The sequence below is a fragment of the Sparus aurata genome, chromosome 9, assembly GCF_900880675.1.
Source record: "Sparus aurata chromosome 9, fSpaAur1.1, whole genome shotgun sequence".
NCBI classification, from domain to species: domain Eukaryota; kingdom Metazoa; phylum Chordata; class Actinopteri; order Spariformes; family Sparidae; genus Sparus; species Sparus aurata.
The window spans coordinates 21,517,755-21,535,518 of NC_044195.1; the positions used below are offsets into that span (position 1 = coordinate 21,517,755).

Genomic DNA, 17,764 nt, shown 5'->3' on the forward strand with positions numbered 1-17,764 from the left:
GCAACTCAAAGTGCTTTACAGGCACACACAAATTACATTAAAAGACAAACATTTCATTTAAAAGACATTAAAAATTGCATTATAAAAAAAAAAAAAAAAAAACTCAGAGTAATAATGCAGTTCAAAGACTTGAATTGCTTCAGTTAAAAGCAGTGGCAAAAAGAAATGTTTTAAGTCTTGATTTAAAAGAGGTGAGTGTTGGAGCAGACCTGCAATTTTCAGGGAGTTTGTTCCAAATATGTGGTGCATAGTAACTGAAAGCTGCTTCTCCATGTTTACTTCTGACTCTGGGGACTGAAAGCAGACCGGTACCTGACGATCTCAGAGGTCTGGATGGTTCATAACGCGGCAGCAGATCAGAAATGTATTTTGGCCCGAAACCATTCAATGCTTTATAAACCAACAACAGGACTTTGAATCAAATAAATCAAAGTTTTCAAATAAAAAGTCAGTTGAGATGAAAAGTCAATAATATAATAAAAAACTCAAAATTATAAGATTTATCGTCACTTTATATGTGATGAAAAGTCATAATTGCAAGATTTAAAAAAAAAATCATACTTATGGCATAAAAAGTTGAAATTATGTGTGATAAAGTCTAAATTTTGAAATAAGAAGTCATAACTATGAGATAAAAAGTAAATACTATAAATAAAAACTCGTCATCATGATACAGAAGTCATAATGATGAAATAGGAGTTAAAATTATGAGAGAGTATCATTTTTAATAGTGGCTAAGTTTTCATATTTTTTCTCTTTGACTTACAGAAATAGGCTTCCAAACTATAGCCTGTGTACTATGTTCAATTTATGCATTAATGTAAGAAAATGTTTATACAAAATGATTAAAGCTTGAATGTGTTAACATGAAATGTTAAGCCCTGAAAAGCTTTCACATAAACTAAAATGCACAATAACTTGTTCATCTTTCTTTCCTTTACTTTTATACAATGTTAATATCACTCATGTTAACTAACTGTACATTTTGCTAAATCTACAAAGCTAACTATGCTAACATTCGCTCCAGCTAGTTTACATGCCCTAAAACAACTGAATTGACTCTTTTAGCTCATGTTTATAAAATACACCAGACTTTCGAAACTATAGTCAGTGCATCCAAGTGATATTTAAAAGCTTAACCTGAACTCAGTGCAATAATATATGAGTATCGAAACAAGATCATGTACGTGACCACTGGAATGCACATCCTGGTAATGGATGTTGGTAAATTAATTATGCTGCTGTTTTGGCGAGAAAGGAGATTATGAGTCTCGATGGAAATATTCCTGGCAATATAATTGTTAAATAACAATTAATACATACAAAATCGATTATAACATGAATACCTTCCTTCAACACATACAGGTGGCTTGTCTTTTATGTTGAAAGGGTGCGTGTGTCCTAACGTCTGAACGGTTGAACAGTCCGCGACGACACCAATCAGCTAAAGCTAATGTCTCTGAAGTCAGACTGGTGTAAAAATGAACGACCAGTTCTCATTTGATAACATTGACAGCCTCCTCTTTCAAATTGGTGAGTTCAGTTATTAAGTTTGTTGTGCTTTTTTAGTCGTAGTTTTGGTGTTTGGTTGGCTTCCAATGTAAAAATTAAGCTAATAGCATTAACTCTAGCAAGCTAGTTCTGGTGTTAACTAACTAACTAGCCAGTGCTAATTCAGGTGAGGAGATAACAAGTAGCTATACTTACAATATAATAGGATAGATAATAGTTATTTTCAAATTAGTGCTGTAACTAATGATTATTTTCATTTTAGATTATTAAGTGGATATTTTCTTAAGAATTTTTAATCGATTAAGATGGTTGTTTGGTAGATGAAATGTCAGAAATTTTTTTCACAAAGCCCAAGATACAGTCCTCAAATATCTTGTTTTGTCCACCACCAAAAGAGATCCAGCCTACTGTCATAGAGTAAAACACCCCGAATAAATATTAATATTTTAGAAACTGAAGTCTTTCCCAGACTTTTTTCTTGAATAATTACTTACAGCAATATTGGTTATTGAAATGGCTGGCATTTAATTTAGCAGTTGATGACTAATTGGTTAGTCAGTCAGCTCTTTTTCAAATAACTTTACTGTTGTTTTTTGTCACATAGCTCTTCAAACTCGAGAGCTTTCCCAACAGAAGAATGAAATCAACCAGCAAATGAAAGGTACGTCTCACAGTTATTCCTCTTGATCTAACAGAAGCAGCAGATGAAATTAGACAACTAGTTTACCGTAGATTTTATGTAGTGAAATGGTGTCTATCAAGTGTTTTCAATTTTCACCAACAGTTTGCAGAGCTGAAATTGCTGAGAGGAGGTCTTACATTGCAACAGTCCACAGAAATACCAAGAAACTTGAAGAGGAAATCAGGTCGAAGCAGAGCACAGTGATACATAATAAAACAAATGCTAAAAGGTATGATGACTAGGTAATACATGGGCCAAACCATAATGAATCAAGGTGACACATTGTCAAATTTTACATATGACTTACCGTAAGCAGTGCAGTGTGACATGTTTAATAGTTTACTGCTTGTCATCCATGCAACTTCAGCTTGAAGGCGACCAACAGCCTGCTTCTTCAGTATGAGCAGACACTGAAAGAAGAACTGGAGAGCCGAAAAGCCAGCTACAAACAGGACGTGTATGTTCAGTTAGCTGTGGTTAATTGCGTTTAATACATTTTTGTCAGCAGTAATAATCAAAGCTGTATTATTCCTCATTTGTAACCCAACAAGGGAAGTCTACGAAGAGCGAATTGCAAGCTATTGGAAGATCTTCCAGTCACATAAAGAATATTATTGCCAAAATCCTCTTGCTCAAAAGCTCCTCACGCTGCAGGCTGAAAAAGAGGAGATTGAGTCAAGGTTAAAGGCCTGTGATGATCAGATAACAGTGAAACAGAAGGAGCTAGAGCTTCTCACTGGTAGTACAATTTTTATATCATCACAATATGCCGTGGTAGAGCCGAGGTATTTACAGCTTTTTATACTGTTAATTTAATTTCTGTTTGACCAGGTCCAGCAGTCAATTCTTCTTCCACTGAGAAACTACCAGACAGGTATCTTTCAGTGAATCTTTCAAATAGCAAATACTGATGACATAGCCTCGAGCAAAGCTTAGTTTTTCTCTGATTGAGTCCACTTTTCTTCCTAGCGTTTCTGGCCAGCAGCCCATAACAGAACCAGAGAAACAATTAGATACTCCTTCAGAGGAGAACAGTGATTGTTCCATTGACATCTCCTCTCTTCATCTCACCCAGACAAAGGTACTCTGATATGTCAATAAATAATAGTGATAGTGTAAAGCTGAGGAAATTCTAGCTACTACAAATTGTTAAAGTTAAAGCTGATTCTGTCATGACCACTAACAGTTAAACCTTAATAGATCTCGCAGAATGGTCACAACACTTCTGTCAAGGAAAATGCAGAAGAAATTCATGAGGAAAACAAGGACCAGAATACTGTGGTCTGCAGCCCTTTACCAGAAAAAGCAAGCAACGGGCGTTGGTCCAGTCAGCAGTTTGATGGTAAGTAAAAAGGAAAGTCTGATATGTATTTCAGTTAATGCCAGCACTTTACACACAGCATGGCATCTCTGCCATGTGTGGATGGTTACAGTATGTTACATACTCTTCAGATAAAAGACGGCAAGATGTGATGCACACTGAAGAGCAGGACCAGGAAACTAAACCAGAGGACCAGGTCTTGGTAACGTCTCTCTAATTTCCACCTTATTCCAAGCCCGATGACACCTTGCGTTAATTACGGGCAAGACTTCTGGTGCGATCTATCACTTTAACTGTACCCACATTTTCAATGGACCTCTTTCTGAGATTGATTGATGGTGTATCATTCACTTATGAAGATCTAGGTTGTTGAGTGAATACTTATAACACAAGTATTATTTCTTGGCCCACTTAGCTGATGCTTCTTTAACTCTGAAAGTGCCCACTGTGAGTCAGATATTATGATTCTTTGTTACTTGCACTAGTTCTGCTCATCCTGGATTTACCTTTATCTTTCACTCTGGAACCTCCACATCAAATTGTGGATACCCGGACTAACTTTAAAACGGACTGGCTGTTGTTAAGTCTATTTATTGCATTATGGGAAATTTAGGATAGAATGTTTGTCGAGTTCATCCCACACCAGGAACTAAAAGTCAGGATGATTCAGGCTCTGCTGAATTGGTTGATCTCAACATTTCTTTCGTATTTGTCTCTACAAGCAACCCAATTTAATGGATCTGAAATACTTCAAATACCACTGGATGACTCAATTATGGCTCTCAGTGTATTATATCTGAAAAACTAAGCAATAGAGCTCAGTGGTAAATGAATCGATAAGTTGATTGAAATAAAATTAGTTGCTAACTATTTTGATGATCTTTTAATCATTTAAGTAATTTTTCAAAAATTTCAAACAATCTCCAGCTTCTTAAATGAGGATTTGCATTGGGTTTTGGACAGTTGGTCAGACAAAGGAAACAATTTGAAGATGACTTTTTGAAATCGTGATGAGCATTAGTCACATTTTTGTCTTACATTCTGTAGACTTATCGCGTAATCTTGACAATAATCTGCAGAAGAATTGATAATAACTGTTAGTTTGAGCCATACTCAGCATCAGCGTCTCTTTCTAGAAATAGTCTTAGGGTACTGATGATACTCCACAGATTGAAGAAGTTTCTATTAAAAAAACATTTTCTACCAATGTAAGATGGCCAATGAAAGCGCTTCACAGGAAGGTCCCTGGAATATTTTGTGAGTAATTACATGCAGATGAGGTTTGCATTAATTTATTTAACAGAAACATTATTAGATGAATCAGATGATATGAAATATCGAGTTCAGTTCCATTATGGTCTACATTGTAAATGTAATTTCCAAGGCTTCCACTTTTGGAAATGTCCTCACAGTCAATGTGTTTTCTGTATAGGAACAGCAGCCAGTTGTATCAGACATGGATGAGGCAATGGAGCAGGAGGAAATGGAAGTAAGAGCAGTTATAGAGGAAGAGCAGGCAGCAACCAAAGACGACAGGATCGGTCTTGATGCTTTTCCTCAGTCATCGTCTCAAGAAACTAATCCTGAGTCTTCCACAGCAACACTGAATACTGTGCCTACAACCCCAACGTTCCCGTTTAAGTAAGGCCTTTTTCTGAGATGTCTAAAGCTTTACATCACTGTCAGGACGGCTTCTCGGAACTCTTTTTTTCATGTTGCCATTTCAGCTACAGCCCAGGCAGCTCCCCACATCGAGGGACCTCTGATACCAAATCTCCAGCTTTCCTGTTCTCTCTGAACTCTGATCCTGGCACCCCGGGCTTCTCTGGATTTGGATTTGACGTGGGCTCATCGCAGGATGAGGTGAGGAGTAAGCAAAAGGAATAAGTTATTTGACAGAAATCATAGTTTCTTGGTTTTGAAATGACCTCCAAGTTTCTTTACAGGACTCAGCTTTTGCTTTCACTGGCTCTTTCTTCAACGAGAAGGTACTGCATTTGTACTGTAACTCTGAGATTTCATATAGTGGAACTAGAGTAAAAAAAACCAAACTACTGTGTTCATCTCTTTTTCAGAAAACCACTGAGTCAAAGTCTTCAAGCTGTAAGTATCAAATCAAATCTCTTTTTTGGGATGTGTGTTACTTGCTCTGAACTACAGGTATTTGTATGTTTTTGCAGGCCTTGAGTTCCTGTTTGGCCAACAAAAGCAGAGCGAAGAATTCCAGTTTGCCTTCACTTCCACGAGCCCTCAAGCAACCAACAAAGACAACAGCGGGGATGAGTTTCCCTTTTCGTTCAACTTTTGAGAGTTTAGACATACTTAAATACTTAATTGGCGTCTTCTTAAAACCAGTTGATTACCTACTCTCTTCACTAATGTTCGCACATAGCAGGTTAATGACAAATACCTGCGGTACCGGTTCATAGTTTAACACCATTGTAAGACCTATAAAACCTCAACAGTTAAAAATCTAAGTGAATTTTTCCATGTAGGATTTTGCAAATACACTTCTATTTTTTGTTCCATTAAATGTTTGATATTTATTTATGTTTAGCTTAATGGCTTAGTTCAGTTGCTATTCACAAAACAATGAACATGTTGAACATTACCACAGTTGAATAACATTTTATTGCAAATACTGCATTAGTATCAAAATAATACACAACATACGTTCATAGTTCTTTACAGATTTCTCTATTGTAAGTGCAGTAGTGTGTTTATTACACAGTGTAATAATATTTTGATGTACTGTCCAGTTTGCATCAATTAAAGACAGAAGCAGTGTTTCAGTCCTACACAGCATATAAATAAAAGGAAATTAACATCTCACTGGTCCCATGAATCACACAGTCACATTAAATTTTTATGGTCATGACTCGCATACGATAATTTCCCCCGAAATACAATACTAACTATAACTATTCCAATCTGGTAACATTGGCCCAACATGGATAAACACACTTCTTTTAACTAAGGTATATAATTAGATTATTTCAGGCTCAGTATTTGTTTTAGGGACACCAGTATTTTTCATGTCTGTGATTGATGAAGCAAACCATTTAAATCATACTATATACAATCTGCTTTACATAATATATTCAGTAGTTAATTTTCAAATTTCTAGCATTAAAGCACACATGGTTACCTTTTCATGGCAGTGAATTCCCTACACAAAGGCTCACTTGATACAAGGAAAAGCAAAATCTGATCTGCATTGATTTCCTAATTCAATAATTGAATGAACAAAGTATATTTTTACATTATTTACTGTAGCTACTATGATACTGATAAGATATGAACACTATGATTACATATTTTGGTACGTAAATGACTGATGTTTACAAAAAGTTTTGGAATTGGTCCTGTACATCCCCTAAAACAGTTTTATTTAGTTTGTGTCAAGTTTAAATCATGGGTGTTGATAAAATGACTGTTTCTGTAAATGAATGGTTGATCTGGGGAGATCAACATAGCAGCTGTATTTGGTTAAGAATAATCTTATTCTCGAACAAAGAGGTCTACCTCTATAGGGATGCTTTCCATAATGTGGTCAGAGACTTAACGATATTTTCAAAAAAATAGGAGGCTTACATTGCAGCCTGGGCTTTGGCTGAAGATTCCAAAGACGTTTTGTACCTCCTTGTCATTTAGACACTAAAATACATAAAAAAAATAGGGCCTAGTTTTAAAAATACCACAATTCCCCTTTAAAAGTCTTCAGTCCTGTAAACACAGATGAATGCAGATTGAAACCCATTCTTGATGTACTCTCGATAGGAACTAAGGATGGACAGATAAGGGTTACAAAGTGCAGAGAATATGCTGTTGTAGGGAGCCTAAAACCCAGAGTCGATACTGATGGAGCGCTGAGTCACATGTTGAATCTCTCCTGGCACATATTCACAGAAGCTGGTTTGGTACTTGGCCAACATTCTAAGCAGCGGCCGAAAATTTAACCACCACTGGTCTTTGGGCATCCGGTGCCTGAAAAAGTGGGACATCATTTGCATATTATTAAAACAAATAAAATAATGAACACTTGTTATTTGGAAAAAAGTGAGTTACTTACTCAAAATCAGTCACAGCCTTCAGCTCAGTGACAGGGCTGAATGAGATGACCTTCCTGTTGAGGCCAATCACACATGCTGTATCTGGAGAGTTGGCGAACACGCGGTCTGGTAGGAGAAAGATGATGTAATAATAACATTGCTGTGCACTGACTTTGGCATTCTTAGCTATTTATTTATGTCAGTTATGACTTTATACAGTAACTCTACCTTGTCTGAAGTTTTCGGTCAATCTCTCTGAAATCCACTGGATCGCCCTAACACCCAACTTGGTGCCAAAATTCCTATCGAAGGGAGAGGGTGCCCCTCCCTAGAGCACAAACACACAAACTGAGTGTAAATATGTTAAAAGACTTATTTTCTTTAATTTGTACGATGGTAAGCTGTGTTTTCTGGAGTTGATGGATCTTGTAAGGTGGCTCTGTACCTGCTGCAGGTGTCCCAACACATTGACTCTGCAGTCAAAGATTCCCTTCCCCTCCGCTGAATACAGCTTATGAATGAAATCTGTAGTGTAGCTTTCATGGCATTTTTCATTCCTGTTAGAGAACACAATCAACTGAACGAGCACATGGATGTTCATACAGTGTGATGTGTTTCATGTATACTATACTGTTTGTACTTTTGACTTTGTTTTGTTGAAGTTGAATAGATTTCTAGTATTATATCATAGTAAAGACTGAAAGATTGTAACTCTTAAATACATTTCCATTTAATGTTGTAAAAACAATGTTCCCCTGACTATAAAACCTACTGGACTTGATTAACATATAGTGCAATCAGTGACATCGCTGAGTATGCCTAAAACAGATACATTCACAGAACCTTTATCAGTATCATCATCTGCAGCCACTATCACGTGATAATCTGTGTGGCTGAATGAGTGTACCTCAACACAAGACCCCGCTGGATGTCCTTCTTCATCTTTTCAGTCAAGTGCTCAACATTGGTCTGTCAAAATGCCAGATAATTCAACACTGAACAACATAACATTGAATATTATAGACAAAAAAAGAAACAGCAGAGGTTTGAATAATGGTCTTACCTTCAGGTCGTGGATGTTGAAGGGGTCTTCAAAGATGTAGGCTGCATCAGCACCCACGGCTATACCAGTGCAGGTCGCCAAATAGCCACAGAATCCACCCATCGTCTCCACCACGAATATTCGTCTCTTTGTCCCAGTGGCAGACTGCTTGATCTTGTCGCAACCCTGATGAGGGGAAAAAACCAACATGGCTGTCTGAGAGGAGACAGTGGAAATCGAGGACAGAGTCCAATTTAATTTACTCCTAATTTACCCTCACCTATACTGCACTGTGAGTAGTTTCAGAGCCCAAAATACAGCCAAAAGACAAACGAGAAAGGAGCAGCTTGAAAAGAGGTCAAGTTGCTCCTCAAAGGAAGTTTTTATTTTTTATTTTTTTAGACAAAGCACTGTTGCCTTGTTATTTTTGTGCTTTTTAATTAAGAAGTAGGGTCAACCCCAGTTTTGACTACATATCCACAGTTCAAAGTGTATCAGAGATACACATCGTGTTAGATGGGATGTTTTCTGGCTTGCCTCAGTCTTATTTCATGATAATCCTAAACATCAAAGTGGCACCATTAATTTGCCATCTGCTCAGCATTACCTCCATGGCAGCATTGACAGCCGTGTCTGCTCCCAGGCTGAAGTCAGTTCCAGGGACGTTGTTGCTGATGGTAGCAGGGATTACACACATGGGGATGCAGAGCTCATCATAGCAGCTCCGGGCTTCAAACAGCTCCAGTACACCTCGGTACGCCTTTGAGGAAGATTGAAAAACCTCTTTGATGTAACATTGACACTATAAATTAATATACAAGTAATTCAGTCCTGGGTCTTTGATAGGCTGCATCTTGTTCTTTACCTCAAACCCTCCGACTACAAGCAGAGCTGAGATGTTGAACTTGCCGATGTTTTCCACAATTTTCTCCATATGTTTGCTTGGAAGAGTTCTGAAATAGGATGTAAAAACATACATTATTACACAGGCTGTGAAACAGTTCTATTATCTCTCCTGCGGCTCTGAGAAATGTTGGCAAGTCAGAGAAAAGACTGTGACATCACCCCGATCTCAGCTTTTACTTGGAGACGAAATATGATTTTACCAGGAAATACACATTTATCTTTACTTTAATATATTCACATGATAGTTATCACTGTCCTGTTGCTCACCGTTTTGTCCCCAGCAGAGAGCCCCCTTGGCCCGTCCATCCTGCCACGCTGTGCCACTCAATCTCAGAAACCTGCAGACAAGACGTGGTGTCAGCATTGGAACAGTTTCCTCAGTCTTATAAAGATTATTTATTGCTAAAAATCGAACTGCAGTGTGGTAAAGACGTCACGGTAGATGCGCTCACCACTCCTCTGGCCAGTCCTTGAAAGCCATCGTTGACGGCGTAGACCTTGTGTCCATGGGCGATGGCCAACCTCACAGCAGACCTCACCGCTGCGTTCATCCCTGCAGCCGGAGCACCCACGTTCAGGATAGCCACAGAGAAATTGCTCTGATGGAGAAGACGAGTGAATTTGAGCTCATCATTCGTGATTCTATTTCATGTGTAACGGCTTATACTGTCTGTGTACGTGCACTTGTGTGTTCACCTTAGTCTTGGCCGGCTTCTGAACGGCAAGAAGCTTGTAGATGTTCCAGTTGTTCTCAAAACTCCTGCAAGAAAATCATCACTTTTAGCTTATTCTTGTTTAATATTTGCACAGAAAAAAACAACAAAATTAAACTGTGAGCGTGTTCAAAATGTATATGAATGGATGACACATGTATTAGGGACTTAATATGTATTACAATACACATGAAGAAATACTTACCCTCCACGCAGTTTGATAGCCTCATCAAACCTCTTCTCATTCATGGCCGTCTGCACCAACTTAGTCTGCAAATTATGGAACAAATAAAAAAACATGCAGCAACCTCTCACTATTCTGCGAATGCTGTGTGTCCATTAAAATTCATTATAGAGGAGAGGAAAGCAACTCACCATCTCCACACACTCCATCAGAGGCAGACGAACAGCCTTATTGCCCGACAGGCCGATGGCACAGGCTGGGGTGTCAGGGGAAGCCTCCATCAGGGCTATCACCGCCTCCACACCCAACTTACTGCTCTGGAAACACAAGACAGTCCGTACATGTGCATTTAAATAAAGAAGCTATGAATATAGGAAAATATCACCTCCTACTCATTAGTCTTGTATTGGTTATATAAAATAAGGTCTGTCTAAATACAATCACAGTTTCGACCATGTTAAGTTTACAGAGGAGGTGTGGAACATATAGAAGTAGCCATGTTCAGTCACCTGTCTCTTTAATCATATATGTATGTAGATTTTATTCAAGATTGGGATTTGCAACATGCAATTCTGTTGTCTAAATCAAAACTACAGAGTCAGATTTACATATGGAATGTGTCTCGTAATCCAAGTTAATAAACATCCGCTGAGGTTGTCATAGTCAACATCAGGGATGGAGATGTGTGTGACAGTCAACGGTGATTTAAACATTGCTGCCAGAAGTACAAGTTAGTTAAACATAATAAATATTTAAATGACATGTTTACATAATTTGCCGTGAAATGTCTTTCAAGACGAATATTGCTTCATAAAAAGTGAGCATCCATTATTAATGTTAACACCGTTTACTAGTACGACTAAGGGCCGTTCACATTGGTCCATCCCAAGTGATCCAATCACAAGCGAACATTTTTCGTTTTTAGAAACTTAGCATTCAGCGATTCAGGGGACTATCTCCATGGACAACAAAGAGGTCTAATATATCAGCTACTGTTCACTGTATTTATAAATTAAGACAAGTGTACCATCAATACGTTACATTCTTACATTATATAATACATTTTGTGTATATCGTGTACAGTCGTAACAGTGCGTTCAAACAATTGTTGGGATACACGACGCACTTCACAACACTATAACAATGATTTAAGTATCATATACTTTAAAAGCTTTTGACAGGCAAGTTCTACATTCTGCCAGGTTAGATCTTCAAGTAAAGGTTCAAACCATCGCTGAGGTCGACCATTCATGTGTCATATTGTCCAACTCACCAGTATTCTGTCAAATGCAGAGGGAGTTCCTCCTCGCTGAACATGGCCGAGTACTGTCACTCTGGTATCATAACCAAGCCTCTTGACCACCAGCTTCAAACAGACATGAAAACAACTCAGCGTACTGTGGGTTTGTCATTTAGCAGGCGTACAAAGAAATCATTTTACAGTGATCAATCATCCTAAAACTTTAAGTCTAAACTTTAGATTAAACTTACATCTTTTATGTAATTTGAAGAGATGGGCTTGCCGTTTATGTCGATGGCTCCTTCTGCGACGATAATAATGTTGAGTCTTGACCCCTTTATGCGGCTCTGGAGGCAAAAATAAAGATATATGTAACACTGAATCAGTCACAACAAATCCTTCTTCTGAGCAGTATTTGAGAGAGCTAGCTCAGCGTCCTCTATTTCTTAAAGTGACAAAATGTCACTTCCTGGAGAAAGATAGTTTCATGGTTTGGGTTTTCTGTTGATATATTATTTTGTAAATGTTTACTTTCCACTTCCTGTCTTTGTGTTTTTCTTGCCTTTTTGTAGTGCCTTATTAGTTTCACTGGCCTCTTATCAGTCGTCTCTCAGTTGTATATTTAAGTCTGTCTTTCCTTCTCTCTTCGTCAGTTTGTCTGTTTTGTTCCTGGTGTCTCTGTGTTTGCTTCTTGTGTTTCCCTGACTGTTCCCTGAGTTTTCCTCTTGGTGTGATCTTTATTCAGGTTTTGTATTTCTCTTTAGTCTTTTGGATTTTCCCTAGCATGTTTGGTCAGTGTTGTTAACTGGGTTTAGATTTTGGATTTTTTTCAATGCTATATCAGATTGAGTATTGAGTCTCATCCCCAGGTCTGATGGATGTGGTTGATGTCCAACCTAAGCTGTTAACCCAACGTGACAGTGGATAAGACTCAACTCACAATCAACCATCTTCCTCCAGTAACTTACACGTTGCATAAGAGCATGTTCACATTTCTACCACTTCAAAAATGTGCCTGAGGCTAATATACCATCTAGACTAGTTTCCCTGTCTTACTGTTTCCAGACGGGCACACATGCGGTCCTCCCAGCCGTCCTGAGGAGGAGCCTCTGGAATGAAGAGCCAGTCTGCCCCAGATGCCAGCGCCGACACCAAGGCCAGATACCTGAAGTAATAGCATCAGAGTAAAAAGCACAATCATTTGTCTTTTTCACCGGCAGTGTGTAAAGGACAGCAAACTGGGCCAGAGTGGTACTCACCCACAGTGTCGACCCATGACTTCCAGAACAAAAGTGCGCTGGTGGCTGAAGGAGGGACACAACATTTATATTAATAAAAAGCTAAGAAACATTTCTGAGCATTCAAAGGATTTTCTGACTGTTGCAACATGCCGAGACTCAAGGGAGCAAGTCTGGGCAGGATCGGAGCATATTTCTGTGATCTCAGCAGCCTTGAATGGGAGAGTTGGTTTAGAGCAAAACATGGCTTCGATGATTGCATTCCATTCACTGTAAATCCTCACACTATGCAGGTATGGATACGCATGAAGGGCGGTCTGATATACAGTTGGGCTTCAATTAACGATCATTTTCACTACAACCCATCATCATGAAACATTTTACTGTAGATTTGTGAAATATGCCATCGACCATTTCTTTGATCTCAGTATTTAAACAGCATGTTTCCAAATGTGTCCAAACCCCAGAGACAGTTTACGTTTATATATTATTACAAAGAAAAGCAGGAAAATCTTGTTTTTCTCTTCTGATTAAAATGTATTTCCCAAAGCTACACAGTGCACCTTTAAAGTACCAGTGTTGCCTTGTTATAGCTTCATATTCTCGAATGCATTAAGTCAGAAATACTGAACAAATGAAAATTATTTGTTTCAGTGCGCTCATAAGAGTCGCTCAGATGAAACACCAGCCGCCACTGTTCAATCACAGTGTCTGACCTTTGTGCAGTGGTCATGATAGCATCAATTATCTCCATGATGCGGTGCAGCGCGGAGTCGGCTCCGATGGTCATGTCAGTGCCGCAGAAGTCGTTGTCGATGGAGCCCACGAGCCCCACGATGTTCAGGTGGTCGTGCTGCTGGGCCAGAGTGTCTGTGATCCGTCCTGAAAGGCACACATTGCACACATTGTCGTAGATGTTTTACTTGAAGCTCATTATTGTGTTCACTTAACAATAAAATAATGATAGTAAAAACACAGTTATAAAGTGTTTTATAGAGCCAAATAAAAACACAAAGCGAGAACAACAAGCTTTGTCCCATAAAAACGAAATGTCGAAAAACAAAGAGAGTAAAACACAGTGTCATAAAGCAAATAAAATCACAGAAAATCGGTTGTATTGTAAAGTAAAGTTTTCAGCGCTAATCTCTTCAGGGCTCTGACAGACCATGAAGGTTAACGTTTTTCTAAGGCACTGTGACAAGCATTCGATGGTGTCTGGGAACACTTTACCTTTCTGTACAAGCTCCTCCAGCAGGCTGCTCCACTCACTGCGGAAGAGGTTGGCTCCGGTGAGGCTGCCGTCTCCACCGCACACACACAGGTTGGTGATGCCTTTCTTCACCAGGTTGAAGGCGGCGGCAAGCCTGCCCTCACGAGTCATGAAGGCCTTGCATCGGGCGCTACCAATCACAGTCCCACCCTGCAGTCACAGTGATATAAAACCAAATCAAGGCAAATAGAAAGATGCGAGTGAGCTGCTTGAGCTACAGTCCACCTCCTATATAGCTGTGGTTCCCAAATTCTAGGCCGTGACCGTCACAAGATGGATCTAAGGGGTCGTGAGATAATTATTAGAGTAAAAAAATAAGAAAACTATACTTTGTCACATAGCATTAGGTTTATTTCTTAGACTTTTCTCTAAAAAATATTTTAACTAAACAGCCTGAGAAGGAAAATTCTGGTTTTTTTTTTAACTGAAGGTAAACAGGTTCAGAACCAGTGCTTACAAGAGTAGCACGTGCCTTTCTTCACATTTGCTGCATCAGGTCAAAACTTCTAATGCAAAAACAACTGTGGAATTGCTTATAATTTCTTTCAAATAGTGGAACTTGCTCCTTCTAAGGTTCAATGCACATGCAGCAAGGCACCTTACCCCATTATAACCAGTATTAGACAGGCAGGGAGACAAGAGATGAAAGGAGACGGATGAAATTATAAAACTCCAATTGAAACCATGGAAAGGAAAGAGAAAAAGGAGATTTAAGAGCTGAAATGAATGAAGGCACAATAGGCATGTATCATGAAAGATATTTTGACATGTAGCAGTGGGTAAAGCATACGTGTAAATAATTAAAACACATTTCAAGCAATTGTGTTTATTGCATAACTTCTTACTGGGACACATGAATAGAACCCAATGAGCCATCCTTAATGTTATTTGTACACTCAGGTGTAAACCCACCATGACGTCATCGAGGGCTCCAGAATTACTTTTTACACTGGCCGTGCTGTTGCTTCTAAAAATCAAGCCTTTACGACTGCAGTCAACAGTGACTGATGGTATTATTGTAACCTACCTGTTGAATGATGTTGGTCACACTGTGCCAGTGTGCCAGTTTGATGTTGTCACCGCCCTCCACCAGGCCCTGGTAGCCCTGAGAAGTAATTTCCAAACTGAATGTTAATGACACGAGCAGTGTGGGCGAGCCAATATAGAATAAAGAAGTCAATGTGTACATTTAATAAGGTCATATTAATACAATCAGCTTGTTTACCTCATATATAAGATAAACCTTGGCCCCCACATAGATGCCCATTCTGGTCACAGCTCGGACAGCAGCGTTCATCCCTGGGTCGGGGGATAAATATTAGATTCTCCTCTGCTCCTCAAGTCATTACACACAAGCTGTTGCATCATAGGCCTGCATGAGGAAATCAAACACTGTGGAGGATATGACTTCACTATCTCTTATTGGGCAAAGGTGCCACCCGCTCTCTGGGGACATATTAACGACAAGCAATTACATGAACAGACCCTGACATGTAACACGTTTGCACATTGAGCGGGGCATGCTGTAGGTCGATTGCTTGTTTGCTAAAGACACAACAAATGGCATATTATCTTTATTTAAATAGTTTTTTCCAGTGAAATTTAAAATGCAAAAACGTTCATTATTCTTTGTTTCAATTCATGGCGCCTAAGAGAGTTATCACTTTCCAGGTTACCCGCAGTGATCATCAGGCCGTCATTGCTATGTGCTATGCAAAAATGAACATTCCCACTACTACCGTCAATAAAATCACATTAGGATTTGTATGAACATCGTGCCTCCGCAGATGCAAATAAGAGTGAAGCATTAAAAATGTACAACACCATTGATAAAGTACCAGATTACAAAACAAAATTAAAGCACTACTTATGCCAAAGTGCTCATTTCAGAGTAATCTGTCAGTAAAGGTCAAAGGTCGTATACAGTATACAATGTCATAAGATTATAATGATCAATGCTTTCATGTGTGTATCAATTTAATGCTGCAGACATATGGGTGGAGATCATTTTAATGACTTTATGCACCAGTAGTGAGCCTGTGAACCCCCAAACACCCTTAATCAATGTCTAAACCTATAATCTCTAATAATATGTCATGATTTATTCGTTTAATATATTTTACATTCATAATCTGAATCTGCAGAGTAATTAAAGTAATCAAGTAAATGTGGTGGAGTAAAAAGTGAAGCATTTGCCTCCAAGAGAAAGTCTAAAAGTAGCAGGAAATTGTTATATTTCAGTTAAACACAAGTACCCCAAATTATACTTGAATCTGGTGCTTGAGTGAGTGTATTTAGTTACTTTAGTTACCCTTGAGTTACAACACATCTACTGTACTAAATTATGCAGCACATACACGACCATTGACCCCTGCTGACACTTAGTCATTTTGACCTGATTGTCAGTATTCACTCATCTCTACACGAACAAACTAACATTAGTTTCCTGCCTACGTCACTGTTTACTTCACAGACCTATATATAATATATCTAATTGTACATGTATTTGACAAACAGCAGTTGAATGCCAGCTTGGCTGACTTTTAAGTCACCTTGTGCATCTCCACCGCTGGTCAACACTGCCATAGCCCGACCAGCTCCCGTCATCTTCAGCTTCTCCAAGTCCATCGAAGACATCTTGACCCGCTCAGTTTACAGCAGTGAAAGGGGGCGAGAATGAAGAAATGTCGGTTCCCTAGCTAAATAAATGCTTGGTTGTGTAAATCCGGGTTTGTCCAGATGTCGCTTCCTTGTTTTCAGCAGGTAAAAAACTCGGTTAACGTAACATTTCAACAGCCGACACACTTCTGACAGTTAGACTCCGCCCCCGTCCAAAGGAGGAGAACAGCGAGCGTTGACTTTATAAACTCGCGCCGTCCGGCCGAGCGGAGCACGTTCTCCGACATTAACCCCGCCTGCTCGCGTCGTCCTGACGTTTAAACAACAGGAGACCATAGCAACAACACGTACAGAACGAGTTAATGATTTCAACAGGTTTTATTGGCTAATTCTCACATCTGTGGAAGCACAGCCAGTTAATAACAAAATAATGAAAACTTAGCCGTGATTTAAGAAAACGAATCCAATGTTACTCACAATTTTTTGATTTGAAAAAAACAAAACATTACTAGATAAAAACTATTACTTGAAAAGTTTAAATAAAAATGATGAGCTAAAAAGTCATAATCATGATATTGAGATAAAGTCACAATTATGAGACAAATGCTTATTTTATTATTATGACGTTTTGTATCTTAGAATCACGATTTATTTTTTTTTTTTTTTACTTTCAAAAGAACCAGTTGGACTGTAGAACTTGAGCTTAGGACATTTAAGATAAAAGTATACACAGTACATTTACAGTATGTACATATATAGAATAAGATATTGGGTGAAAATATTATCCCCCAAAGTCCCCCATATGAATAGTATTTGAGTAAAGGTTGTATTAATTTTGCGATATTAAATATACCTAACTATCAAATGTGCAAGTTAAAGTAAATTAAATATGAATATACAGTATATAGCTTACTGTATACAATGAATCAACCAATTATTCTTCCATCCAACATCCAACAACTTTCTGATTAACAGAATTATCAGA

At 38.5% G+C, this 17,764-nt stretch overlaps 2 protein-coding genes across 3 annotated transcripts; one reads left to right on the forward strand and one right to left on the reverse strand.

Moving 5' to 3' along the window:
• Nucleotides 1-1,374: 1,374 nt before the first annotated feature.
• Nucleotides 1,375-6,345, forward strand: LOC115588189 (protein SIX6OS1). Of its 2 annotated transcripts, none has more exons than XM_030428596.1 (14): nucleotides 1,375-1,533; nucleotides 2,117-2,173; nucleotides 2,297-2,423; nucleotides 2,562-2,651; nucleotides 2,746-2,933; nucleotides 3,026-3,068; nucleotides 3,164-3,275; nucleotides 3,395-3,536; nucleotides 3,647-3,717; nucleotides 4,948-5,156; nucleotides 5,243-5,378; nucleotides 5,462-5,503; nucleotides 5,591-5,618; nucleotides 5,696-6,345. In XM_030428596.1, the coding sequence occupies exons 1-14, from the start codon at nucleotides 1,482-1,484 to the stop codon at nucleotides 5,821-5,823; spliced, it is 1,425 nt and encodes a 474-aa protein (XP_030284456.1). In that variant the 5' UTR covers nucleotides 1,375-1,481; the 3' UTR covers nucleotides 5,824-6,345. The 2 variants fall into 2 exon arrangements, with proteins under 2 accessions (XP_030284456.1, XP_030284457.1); XM_030428597.1 differs by having other exon boundaries at nucleotides 3,647-3,711.
• Nucleotides 6,128-16,998, reverse strand: pfkla (phosphofructokinase, liver a). The gene is made up of 22 exons (XM_030428595.1): nucleotides 16,713-16,998; nucleotides 15,386-15,459; nucleotides 15,188-15,265; nucleotides 14,121-14,310; nucleotides 13,607-13,772; nucleotides 12,912-12,956; nucleotides 12,709-12,817; nucleotides 11,904-11,999; nucleotides 11,686-11,778; nucleotides 10,604-10,729; nucleotides 10,434-10,498; nucleotides 10,212-10,275; nucleotides 9,968-10,114; nucleotides 9,783-9,853; nucleotides 9,475-9,562; nucleotides 9,217-9,369; nucleotides 8,631-8,795; nucleotides 8,475-8,536; nucleotides 8,013-8,124; nucleotides 7,796-7,895; nucleotides 7,588-7,693; nucleotides 6,128-7,502 (listed from the first exon to the last, which is right to left on the reverse strand). The coding sequence occupies exons 1-22, from the start codon at nucleotides 16,795-16,797 to the stop codon at nucleotides 7,355-7,357; spliced, it is 2,343 nt and encodes a 780-aa protein (XP_030284455.1). The 5' UTR covers nucleotides 16,798-16,998; the 3' UTR covers nucleotides 6,128-7,354.
• Nucleotides 16,999-17,764: the final 766 nt, after the last annotated feature.

Excerpts from the sequence above, each read along its gene's own strand:
- LOC115588189 (XM_030428596.1), top strand. The coding sequence starts at position 1,482 with ATGAACGACCAGTTCTCATTTGATAACATTGACAGCCTCCTCTTTCAA. Across the intron at positions 1,534-2,116 it reads CAGCCTCCTCTTTCAAATTG|CTCTTCAAACTCGAGAGCTT; the intron begins GTGAGTTCAGTT and ends TTTGTCACATAG. Across the intron at positions 3,537-3,646 it reads GTCCAGTCAGCAGTTTGATG|ATAAAAGACGGCAAGATGTG; the intron begins GTAAGTAAAAAG and ends CATACTCTTCAG.
- pfkla (XM_030428595.1), bottom strand. The coding sequence starts at position 16,797 with ATGTCTTCGATGGACTTGGAGAAGCTGAAGATGACGGGAGCTGGTCGG. Across the intron at positions 15,460-16,712 it reads CAGCGGTGGAGATGCACAAG|GGATGAACGCTGCTGTCCGA; the intron begins GTGACTTAAAAG and ends CCCCCGACCCAG. Across the intron at positions 7,694-7,795 it reads GACCGAAAACTTCAGACAAG|ACCGCGTGTTCGCCAACTCT; the intron begins GTAGAGTTACTG and ends TTCTCCTACCAG.